Here is a 12,423-nt window from a genome sequence, read left to right as displayed (position 1 = left end):
ACGCACATTAGGAACCATTTTCATTTAAACCAGGCCAGTTAACCCACAAACCTGTACGTCTTTGGAGTGTGGGAGGAAACCGGAGATCTCGGAGAAAACCCACACGGTCACGGGGAGAATGTACAAACTCTGTACAGACAAGCTCCGCAGCCAGGATTGGAGCCGGGTCTCTTGCGCTGTAAGTGCTGTAAGACAGCACTGTGCCTTTCTGCAATACCGCACTGCTACCATATATAACGCTAGTTTGGTATGGGCTTTCATTGCTGGGTTAGACAGAGGGAAGGGCTGATGCAGGGTTGGTGGGGAACATGGGGCTGAGGTTAGGTTTATTGGATTCATGGTCAACCTGGCATGGTTGCCTGGACTCCAGGGTCTGAGCTGTAGGCAGAGGTTGAGTAGGCTGGGACTCTATTCCTTGGGAGCATAGGGGGATGGCAGGTGATCTTATAGAGTTGTATAAAATCATGAGAGGAATAGATCGGGTAGAATCCCTTGCCCAAAGTATGTGAATCGAGGACCAAAGGACATAGGTTTAAGGTGAAGCGGAGAAGATTTAACAGGAATCTGAGGGGTAACTTGTTCACACAAAGGGTGGTGGGTGTATGGAACGAGCTGCTGGAGGAGGCAGTTGAGGCTGGGACTATCCCAACGTTTAAGAAACAGTTAGACAAGGACATGGATAGGACAGGTTTGGAGGGATATGCACCAAACGCAAGCAGGTGCGACTATTTTCTAAATGGGGTAAGAATCCAGAAATCAGAGGTGAAAATGGACTTGTGAGTGCTGGTGTGAAGAGAACGTTTCCACTAGTGGGAGAGTCTAGGACTAGCAGTCATTGCCTCAAAATTAAAGCACGTTCCTTTAGGAAGGAGATGAAGAGGAACATATTTAATCAGAGGGTGGTGAATCTGTGGATTTCATTGCCACAGAGGCTGGAGATGACAAGTAGATGGATATTTTTAAGGTGGAGATAGATAGATTCTTGTGCGGGTGTCAGGGGTTATGGGAGAAGGCAGGAGAATTGGGGTTAGGAAGGAGAGATAGATCAGCCATGATTGAATGGCAGAGTAGATGTGATGGGCCAAATGGCATAATTCTGGTCCTATCACTTATGTCCTTATGACCTTATGTTAGCTGAGTGGAAGCCTCCCCCCCCCCCCGCAGTAGCTCCTGGTGTTGCCACGCAGTGAGGCCATACTGTCAGCAACACCTGGGCTCAGGGTCCTCCTGAAGTCCTCCGCCTACTCTGCTATCCAGCCAGGGATTGGGGAACGGTCACTTCTCTGCACAGAGAGCTTTGGAGGATAGGTGGTGCTATAGTGGGTGGCCAACTGCAAAATGTTGAAATATCTGCAGGTCCAGACTGGACCGATGCGGATGCATGAAGCTCATGGCAGTGGCCATCTTCACAGCTGGCATTCTCGCTCTGAGCTGGCAGATGTGACTGCAGCAGCCGCCTGCAGGTTAAACCAAGGAGAGCTTGGGAAGCCCTGGCGTTTCAGCTAGGGGTCATGTGGCAGAAATGCTTCTCAACCTCCTGGAGCAATAGACAATAGACAATAGGGAGTAGGCCTTTCGGCCCTTCGAGCCAGCACCGCTATTCACTGTGATCATGACTGATCATCCACAATCAGTACCCCGTTCCTGCCTTCTCCCCATATCCCTTGACTCTGCGATCTTTAAGAGCTCTATCTAACTCTCTCTTGAAAGCATCCAGAGAATGGGCCTCCACTGCCTGAGAATTCCATAGATTCACAACTCTCTGGGTGAAAATGCTTTTCCTCATCTCCACTCTAAATGGCCTCCTCCTTATTCTTAGCAGTCTCGGCTGTCTGCTGTTGAGAAACCTTATCTCATCATATAACCATATAACCATATAACAATTACAGCACGGAAACAGGCCATCTCGGCCCTACAAGTCCGCGCTGAACAATTTTTTTCCCTTAGTCCCACCTGCCTGCACTCATACCATAACCCTCCATTCCCTTCTCATCCATATGCCTATCCAATTTATTCTTAAATGATACCAACGAACCTGCCGCCACCACTTCCACTGGAAGCTCATTCCACACCGCTACCACTCTCTGAGTAAAGAAGTTCCCCCTCATGTTACCCCTAAACTTCTGTCCCTTAATTCTGAAGTCATGTCCTCTTGTTTGAATCTTCCCTATTCTCAAAGGGAAAAGCTTGATCACATCAACTCTGTCTATCCCTCTCATCATTTTAAAGACCTCTATCAAGTCCCCCCTTAACCTTCTGCGCTCCAGAGAATAAAGACCTAACTTATTCAACCTATCTCAGTAACTTAGTTGTTGAAACCCAGGCAACATTCTAGTAAATCTCCTCTGTACTCTCTCTATTTTGTTGACATCCTTCCTATAATTGGGCGACCAAAATTGTACACCATACTCCAGATTTGGTCTCACCAATGCCTTGTACAATTTTAACATTACATCCCAGCTTCTATACTCAATGCTCTGATTTATAAAGGCTAGCATACCAAAAGCTTTCTTTACCACCCTATCTATATGAGATTCCACCTTCAAGGAACTATGCACGGTTATTCCCAGATCCCTCTGTTCAACTGTATTCTTCAATTCCCTACCATTTATCATGTACGTCCTATTTTGATTTGTCCTGCCAAGGTGTAACACCTCACATCCTTGGCTCTCTTCGGGTAGTTACCCTGCTCTGGGTGGCCACTCCCCAACCTCCCCAGGGAACACCAACAAGTGCAGCATTGGCAAGAAGGAGGAGTTCTGCAAAGATGTCTCCCAGTTGGAACTAAAGTCTTCAGCAGGAATAACGTAATTCTTTGTGTCCTTGAGCAACTTTGACAAACTCTTCTGGGTATTGGAAGCCAGTCAACAATAATGAATCATGCAGTAGCTGCTGGACTTGTTAAGTAGCATTGGTAGGGGAAATAAACCCCTGTCGCCAAGCATATGTTCTGCTGCGTGACATCAAGAGATGAATTAAACAGTGCCTGGTCTTCAGGATGATGTTTCTGATCTTGAACTGGTTTTAGTTCTTTTTAGTTTTAGATTTAGAGATACAGTGTGGAAACAGGCCCTTTGGCCCACCGAGTCCGTGCCGACCAGCGATCCCCGCACATTAACACTAACCTACACACACCAGGGACAATTTTACATTTACACCAAGCCAATTAACCAACAATCCTGTATGTCTTGTGTATGATCGTGGAGAAAACCCACCCAGGTCATGGGGAGAACGTACAAACTCCGTACAGACAGCACCTGTAGTCGGGATGGAACCCGGGTCTCTGGTGCTGTAAGGCAGCAACTCTACGGCTGTGCCACCGTGCCGCCCTGGGCTGCCGTGGGCAGATTGGGTGATTGGTGTCTCAGGCTGATTGGGTTCATCTTATGGGCACATGACATGTTTCAACTGTGCAACAGGGGTGTGCACACACAAATAGTGTTTGGGAATTGAAACAGCACGCATCATTCACAAAAATAACGTGCCATGCAATTAAACGTTGTCTCAGCACCTTGACACTGCAATACTCATTTGCTGTCGCATTGAAACCCCAGTGCTGTAAAGTACATCCAGGAGTCCAGTTAAACCCACTATTGGTAAACTGCACAGAAATCGAACATTGCCTTAGCCTGGCTACCTTGAACTACAGCACACTCTCAGAACAACAGAAGCTTAACCCTTCCCTTGGTTAGTTATTAGTCATTCTGGGGGCCATTGAAATTGTTAGAGAGGAAGTTTTTAATATGAACCTTCCCGTTGTATACATATGGATCTGGGCTTTGCTGCCCCAGCCTTCATCAGCTTTAGTGTCCATCCCCGATCACATGACTAGTTGGTGGTGGGCCTTCTGCTTAAACTGTTGTCATTTGTGTGGTGATGCTGCTCTTAGTCTTGGTAGCATCTGCCCTGCCTCGCCAGTAGTCAGTTTAGAGTTATATATGTTGGTTTAGTTTCGTTTTTTAGTTTAGTTTGGAGATACAGTGTGGAAAGAGGCCCTTCGGCCCACCGGGTCTGTGCTGACCAGCGATCCCCGAACATTAACACTATCCTACTCCCACCAGGGACAATTTTTACAGTTACCAAGCCAATTAACCTACACACCTGTACGTCTTTGGAGTGTGGGAGGAAAACCAAAGATCTCTGAGAAAACCCATGCGGACACGGGGAGAACGTACAAACTCCATACAGGCAGCACCCGTAGTCGGGATCGAACCAGGGTCTCTAGCGCTGCATTCGCTGTAAGGCAGCAACTCTACCGCTGCACCACCGTGGCCGCCCTTGTGGTGTGGGAGAGGAGTCACTGTTTTGTGACTCCAGATAAGGCAGGCAAAGATCTCTCTTAAGGCATAACAAGCCCACCCCCCCCTGACCCCCACAACCTCACTGTTACCTGTACAACACTCAGACCATTTTCAACAGGGAATCCAAATTCTCAAACACAATATCTCTTGGAATGCAACCACTACTTAACTCCCTTACTTGCTATTGATGGAGCTGCCAGCTGTTCACTTTGATTCCACAGCGATGTGGCTGCTGAATACACAACGTCGATGAACAGGTGATTTTAACAGAACTTATCACATGCTTCCATATTTGGATACATGTAGACGTTGCTCTGAATTTCCAATTTATTTGCTTAACTGAAAAGCAATGGCCACCATAACTGTGCCCAGTTCCACAGCTGGTGCTGGAATGTGCCAGTGTGTGGGTTGGCAGGCAGGGTGGGTATGTCTGACTGTTGGGGCACAGGAAATACTGGAGGCTGAATAAACTGCTGGCACCTCCTGCCTGCTTTACCACTTGAAGCCAGCAGGGCCTGTCCCACTTGGGTGTCATTTGCGCGTCACGCAGGTGCTGCGCGAAGATTTTGCGAATCCCAATATCCTGGGGCACCGCGCGGGACCGCACGTCACTGCCTACGTCACCACGCACCATGTGCGCATAATGCACATCATGCACGCGTCACGTTCACGTCACGACGCATGCGTCGTGCGTCGTGACGCATAAATGATACCGCGTAAATGATGACGCGTAAATGACGCGTAAATGACGCCCGAGTGGGACAGGCCCTTTAGTCGCATGTAGCATTTGTTGAATTGCCCAATATTCTTTCAAGGAACATCTGGAGAAGGGAGCTGCTTTCCCTTTAATTTGAGTATTCAGCTTCAGTCGTTATACACTTTGCTACGCCAAAGCAGCTGTAAAATATCATGCACTAGCCTCAAGAACCAATACAAGATATTTCAAAATGCAATGGAAAGATTTTTGGTGATCACAGTAAGAATAATGAAAAACACGGGAACATCATTAAAGCTACATCTACAGCAGAGGAACAGGTTGTTCAATGCATTGCACCTGTGCTGGCTATTTCAAACCCTCCCTGATTTAGCCCATTCCTCCCTCCGTTCCCATAGACCTGCAAAGATATGCTCAGGTTTGTATCCAATTCTGTTTTGATGTTACTGTTACAATTGTTCCCATCACTGTCTCAGGCCATAGATTCCAGCGTTTGACAATTTGACAATGGGCGGGATGGTGGCATAACGGTTGCCTTACAGCACCAGAGACCCCGGTTCGATCCTGACGACGGGTGCTTGTCTTTACGGAGTTTGCCCCGTCACCTGCTAAATTGACCCTAGTGTTAATGTGCGGGGGTCGCTGGTCGGTGCAGACTCGGTAGGCCGAAGGGCCTATTTCTGCGCTGTACCTCTAAACTAAACTGAAAAAAACATTTGCTACATCAAAACAAGACATTTTCTTCAGTATCAAAAGGCTAAAATGATCAATCAAGCACACGAGTATTCATCCTCAGTAGTACGGGTAAATCACTTCCATGTCTTCTTCAGTTCTCATAATTAATCTGAAGTCCTAGGTAGGGGCATTACAATTACAAGTTACAATGGAACATATGATGCATGCAAGAAAAGCTGGTCTTATGTATAAAGATGGCCTACCGGAGGTCCAGAGGGTCCCTGCAGGCCAGGCTGACCCTGTGAGAAAGATAAGTTATGATGATCAATAGCCACAACTTGATGCAACCAGCAATCTTGGTTTAGTTGTACCAACAGTGCAATTGAAAGTTCCTTTCACTCGTTTCCTACACTCACCTTGTGACCTTTTGAGGTTGAGGCCAGCAATGATCCATCTGCGGTGATAATAGCTCCAGCCTCACCCTTCTCACCCTGCAGTGAAAACAAAATATGGTGTCTGCGTTATCAATAAAAGTGGTAAAGGCCAGTGGATGATACCTTCTCGTGTGTATTGTTGGCGGCAAAGATATTTAAAAGGAGCAACAAGAACAGGTTGTAAAAAGAAAGAAGAGTATCCTACAGAGAAAGAGTTGGACTAAGTGGTCAGGGAGAATTGTACTTAACAAAAAACACCCACATACTTTTAATTTATAGTCATAGAGTCATCGAGTGATTCAGTGTGGAAACAGGAACCTTCAGCCCAACTTACCCAAACTGGCCAACATGTCCCAGATACTCTAGTCCCACCTGCCCACGTTTGGTCCATATCCCTCCAAACCTGTCCTATCCATGTGCCTGTCTAACTGTTTCTAAAAATGGTGGGATAGTCCCAGCCTCAACTCCCTCCTCTGGCAACTCGATCCATACACCCACCACCCGTTGTGTGAAAAAGTTTCCGCTCAGATTCCTATCAAATTATTTCCCCTTCACCTTAAACTTATGTCCTCCGGTCCTTGATTCACCTGCTCTGGGCAAGAGTCTCTGTGTATCTACCCGATCTATTCCTCTCATGATTTTATACACCTCTATAAGATCACCCCTCATCCTCCTGCGCTAAGGAATAGAGTCCCAGCCTAAACCTCTCTCTATAGCTCAGATTTACTTTATTATGTAGATGGTTATTTAATAATTGTGGATAGCAGTGGCTGTGTTGTGTTTGCTTTTGGAATTATAATGCAGGGGAATGTTAGTGAGGCATTATTTCCTTGCAGCCACACTCACTTCACTCAGATTGGGAACCTCTACTGAAGGATTTGGCCGAAATCTCAACATATTCCAACAATTTAAAACAGCTTAATCCAACATCAGTTAGGTTCAGTTTAGTTAATGGTCACGTATCACGAGGTACAGTGAAAAGCTTTTGTTGCGTGCTATCCGGAAAAACAATATACGATCACAATCAAGCCAATTACCGTGTGTAGTTACATGATATGGGAATAACGTTTAGTGCAAGGTAAAGCCAGTCAAAGATAGTCCAAGAGTCACCAATGAGGTAGATCGGACTGCTCACTAGTTGTGATAGGATGATTCCGTTGCCTGATAACAACTGGGAAGAAACTGTCCCTGAATCTGCAGTAGTGTGTTTTCACACTTCTTAGGGTCTCGCCCTGAAACATCACCCATTCCTTCTCTCCAGAGATCATTCACAATGTGAGGTGTAAATGGAGTCGATTGACGGGAGGTTGGTTTGTGTGATGGTCTGGGCCAGGGCTGGGGAACTTTTCATGTTGGAATGCCGCTCTAATCTAATAAGGCCGCTTCCAAGAAACTTCAATGAGATATAGGATTATTTTGTTGAATCTTCTTTTACTCTTTGGTATTTTAAGTACGTTCATTTTAAGATTAAAATTAAAATAATAAAAGACAAACAAAAACATATTAATAAAAATAAAAGGATTTGTTCTACAAAATTTGGATTAATTCAAAAGGCCGCACTTAATGGCCTAGAAGGCATCAGGTTCCCCACCCCTGGTCTGGGCTGCTTCCACCATTCGCTGCAATTTCATGCGCCAGAAATCTCTGCAATCTAGCCTGTAGTTTTCCCTTTCTCCTGCTGTACTTTAGTTCTTTAGTTTAGTTTAGAGATACAGCACGGAAACAGGCCCTTCGGCCCACCGAGTCTGTGCTGACCAGCGATCCCCGCACATTAACACTACCCTGCACACGTTAGGGACAATTTTACATTCATACCAGGCCAATTAAGCTTCAAACCTGTACGTCTTTGGAGTAAGGGAGGAAACTGAAGATCTCAGAGAAAACGCAGGCCACAGGGTGAACGTACAAACTCCGTACAGACAAGCACCCATTGTCAGGATCGAACCCGGGACTCTGGTGCTGTAAGGCAGCAGCTCTACTGCTACACCTCTGTGCCACTCACTTTCTTGAATAGTGGTGATAAATTTCAACCTGCTGAGGGTTATTCAGAGTCAAGGACATTTTAGATGATCACAATTAAGCTGTAAGTATATCTGTAGATGCTTCTTTTAGACCTTAGGATGCAGGGCAACACACCCTCTCTCTTCCTCGCTACCTGCACAGGTCATGCTAAGAAATGATACTAAATAGATCCTGTCAATAGATTTATGCAAACTCACACATATCTCTATGCCCTGGAGCATGGTCAAAGCTTTAGAGATTGGATAGTAATTTTGCAGCATGAAGCAGAGCTGGCTCAAGTGGGTTCATGTTTGGGCCTACATTTTCTGAGGATGGGTCTTGACCCGAAACATCGCCCATTTCTTTTCTCCAGAGATGCTGCCTGTCCCGCTGTGTTACTCCAGCATTTTGTGTCTATCTTTATGTCTGGGCCTATTGGACATAAATAGGCGTCCTTCAATGCCGCCTCTGGAGTGAGAATCTGCCATGGTGCCTTCACATTTCTAGACCTTGAATCACTTCTAAAGAACTAACTGGTCCAAACATTGAATTCTTCAATTTCAAGAAGATTGGATTTTCCAGAATGAAATAATATCCCCCTTATTCCCCCCTTTCCCTTGTCCTTCACCCACCATCTCCCATGAGCCCAGTTACTCTGCTCTTTTTCCCACCATACTCGTATCTCCTATCCCCGAGTCTCATATTTATTTTTTAGCCCTTCTCTTCCATTCCCTCCGTCCCCTTCCACCTATATCCCTCCCTCTGGATTTACATTTCACTCCTCCTCTTCTTTCCTGAGATGACACCCCTTTGTCTCCTTCTCCCCTCTAGTGTTTGTCATATACTCCACCCATCTGCCTATCATCCCACCATTGCAGATGCTGGTTTAAATCGAAGGTAGACACAAAATGCTGGAGTAACTCAGCGGGACAGGCAGCATCTCTGGAGAGAAGGAATGGGCGACGTTTCGGGTCGTGTCAAGAAGGGTCTCGACCTGCAACGTCATCCATTCCTTCACACTCCAGATCAGTGTTGAATGAAGATATTCACCGATGCAGAACGAGATGCGTGAAATAACATTTCCTAACAATGCCTGTGAATCAATATTTCAGGCATTGGGGGAACGGTGGCACAGCGGTAGAGTTGCTGCCTTACAGCTCTTTTCGCACCAGAGTCCTGGGTTCGATCCCAACTGCGGGTGCTGTCTGTCCGTAGTTTGTACTTTCTCCCCGTGACCGTGTGGGTTTTCTCCGAGATCTTCGGTTTCCTCCCACACTCCAAAGACATACAAGTTTGTTAGTTAATTGGCCTGGTATAAATGTAAAACAATTGTCCCAAGTGTTAATGTGCGGGGATCGCTAGTTGGTGTGGACTCAGTGGGCCAAAGGGCCTGTTTCCGCACTGCATCTCCAAACTGAACTAAACGTGGGATATTTCTGAAGCATTTAAAAGCTTGGAGGACACAATATCAAATGACTTGAATGCAAATATGTTAAAATATTTGATATATTTTATCTTAGGTTTTCCAACAAATAGTTAGTGATTAAAATATACCTTCATCCCAGGAAATCCAGGAAAACCAAAGTCTCCTTTGGGTCCTCTGGGGCCCTGAATAAGAATGAGAAAGTCATGATGTGACAAAACTACACAGGCGGAGGGTGAAAGATATTTCTAATAATAATAACTATATTTATAAAGCACTTTAAACAACCGCAGTTGCCACAGTTGCCATATTGCAACTCAATCAATATATTTTTTAATAGCTAATGGGCCGATTTAAATTATGAAAGGCGTATGTGTCTTTGATAACTTTGTGTTCTTGTGTCACAGGATAATCTATGAGGGGAGGCAGTCCACTCAGAGGCACCTCTATTCAGGAGAGACTTTGCATCCCACGTGAGACTTCACCTGCATTATTGAGTGGACCTGAAAGTTAGCATGGTACCATTTAAAACCCAGCGGAGGACTCCCACCCAATGGTCCAGCCAAAATAATCTCCCAGATGTTTACCTTTGCCAGAAACCTTCTGGTGGGATTACTCCCACACTGTTGCTGAGCAGGGAGTTGAAGGATTTGGTAGAGGGAGACTGAAGGGATGCAGTCATGTTTCCCAGTCTGAATGGGCCTGGGAGTTGCAGGGGAATCTGCAGATGGTGGTGGTCCCTTGCATTGGCCATCCTTGCTCGTCAAGGTGGTGGGGGGGGGGGGGGGGGTCAACGGTTTGGGAGATGCTGCAAGTCGCCAGATGTTGCAGAGGGTATTGTGGGAGCCAAAGCGGTGAACAGAGTGAATGTTGGGGCGATGGATGGGGCACAGCAAGGGCTGGCTTGTTCTGGATGGGGTTTGAGTGTTGGAGCTGTCCCCGCCCTGGCAAGTGTAGAGGATGCTTTGGTGCTGCTGGCTTGTGCTTTTGTACAAGTGGTGGACAGGGTTTGAGAACCAGGAGGCAAATCACTTCCTCAAAGAAGATATCAGAAGCTCCCATTAAATTCCAGGCCAATATTTATCCTCCAACTGGCAGCTGAATCGGGCGATCCAGTCACTTTGCTGTTTTGGAGGTTTTACTGTGCACACTTTCTCTGCTCAGTTCCCATTCACTGAAGTGCCCCGGTGTCTGCAATTTAAAATGTCCCCGGATTGTGAAAATAACCCAGTACACGCAAACCTTCCTTCTCCATCACAGTTGTGAAATTGCAAAGTATTATCAAGCATTTTAATCTATAATCTGTTACCATGTTGATTAAAAAAAATCACAAGAAGCAGTGAAGCTAACCGGTCGTTTCCTTAGTAATGATGACAGATAGAATTAAATGTAATCTTACAGGATATCCAGCTTGATCCCTGAGGCAAGGACAAGAAGATATTACGAAACACGTGTGAGAGATCAGGAACAAACAACAAAATCAAGCTTTTCAATTCAAATAACAGCAAACTGCAATGTTCATGCACTCTAATGCTTCCTGTGCTCAGACTTTAACACCCATACATGGTCCCTTTGCAAGACCTCCATATACCTCCTGCTTCTAACATTTGCTGACAGCCGTGTTATCCCCTTATGTCTATAAATGGTGTCCCCTTATGTCCTAAATGGTGGCCGACTAGGAAAAGGGGAGATGCAGCGAGACCTGGGTGTCATGGTACACCAGTCATTGAAAGTGGGCATGCAGGTGCAGCAGGCAGTGAAGAAGGCGAATGGTATGTTAGCTTTCATAGTAAAAGGATTTGAGTATAGGAGCAGGGAGGTTCTACTGCAGTTGTACAGGGTCTTGGTGAGACCACACCTGGAGTATTGCGTACAGTTTTGGTCTCCAAATCTGAAGAAGGACATTATTTCCATAGAGGGAGTGCAGAGAAGGTTCACCAGACTGATTCCTGGGATGTCAGGACTGTCTTATGAAGAAAGACTGGATAGACTTGGTTTATACTCTCTAGAATTTAGGAGATTGAGAGGGGATCTTATAGAAACTTACAAAATTCTTAAGGGGTTGGACAGGCTAGATGCAGGAAGATTGCTCCCGATGTTGGGGAAGTCCAGGGCAAGGGGTCACAGCTTAAGGATAAGGGGGAAATCCTTTAAAACCGAGATGAGAAGAACTTTTTTCACACAGAGAGTGGTGAATCTCTGGAACTCCCTGCCACAGAGGGTAGTCGAGGCCAGTTCATTGGCTATATTTAAGAGGGAGTTAGATGTGGCCCTTGTGGCTAAGGGGATCAGAGGGTATGGAGAGAAGGCAGGTACGGGATACTGAGTTGGATGATCAGCCATGATCATATTGAATGGCGGTACAGGCTCTAAGGGCCGAATGGCCTACTCCTGCACCTAATTTTTATGTTTCTATGTTTCTATACTATTGGGCAACTTGCACTCTTGAATGGGGACAACACTTCACAGCATTCATCGGGTAATGTGGATCAGGTCAGGGCGGTGCAGCGGTAGAGTTGCTGCCTTACAGCGAATGCAGCGCCAGAGACCCGGGTTCGATCCCGACTACGGGTGCTGTCTGTGCGGAGTTTGCACGTTCTCCCCGAGGTCTGCATGGGATTTTTTTGAGATCTTTGGTTTCCTCCCACACTCCAAAGACATGCAGGTTTGTAGGTTAATTGGCTTGGTAAATGTAAAATGTAAAAATGGGTGTAGTATGGTGTTAATGTGCGGGGATCGCTGGTCGGCGCGGACTTGGTGGGCCGAAGGGACCTGTTTCCGGGCTGTATCTCTAAAACTCAAAAAAACTAAAAACTAAAGCCGGAAAGAGGGTCAAATCTAGCAATGGAAATAGGGGATTGCCATTGATGTTGC

General features: G+C 46.1%; 1 protein-coding gene across 6 annotated transcripts in view; it reads right to left on the bottom strand.

Moving 5' to 3' along the window:
• LOC116971961 (collagen alpha-1(XVIII) chain-like) overlaps positions 1–12,423 on the bottom strand; it is a 288,785-nt gene that overhangs the window by 23,600 nt on the left and 252,762 nt on the right. For all 6 annotated transcript variants that reach the window (XM_033019180.1, XM_033019181.1, XM_033019176.1 and 3 more), the window contains 3 exons: positions 9,681–9,734; positions 6,108–6,182; positions 5,955–5,990 (listed from right to left, as the gene is read on the bottom strand). In XM_033019180.1, the coding sequence (XP_032875071.1) occupies positions 5,955–5,990; positions 6,108–6,182; positions 9,681–9,734 (165 nt within the window). The remainder of the gene's footprint in view (positions 1–5,954; positions 5,991–6,107; positions 6,183–9,680; positions 9,735–12,423) is intronic.

Source organism: Amblyraja radiata, chromosome 4 (assembly GCF_010909765.2).
Source record: "Amblyraja radiata isolate CabotCenter1 chromosome 4, sAmbRad1.1.pri, whole genome shotgun sequence".
Classification (NCBI taxonomy): Eukaryota; Metazoa; Chordata; class Chondrichthyes; order Rajiformes; family Rajidae; genus Amblyraja; species Amblyraja radiata.
The sequence above is the reverse complement of the archived record's forward strand: the minus strand, read 5'-3'. Positions and strand labels throughout refer to the sequence as shown.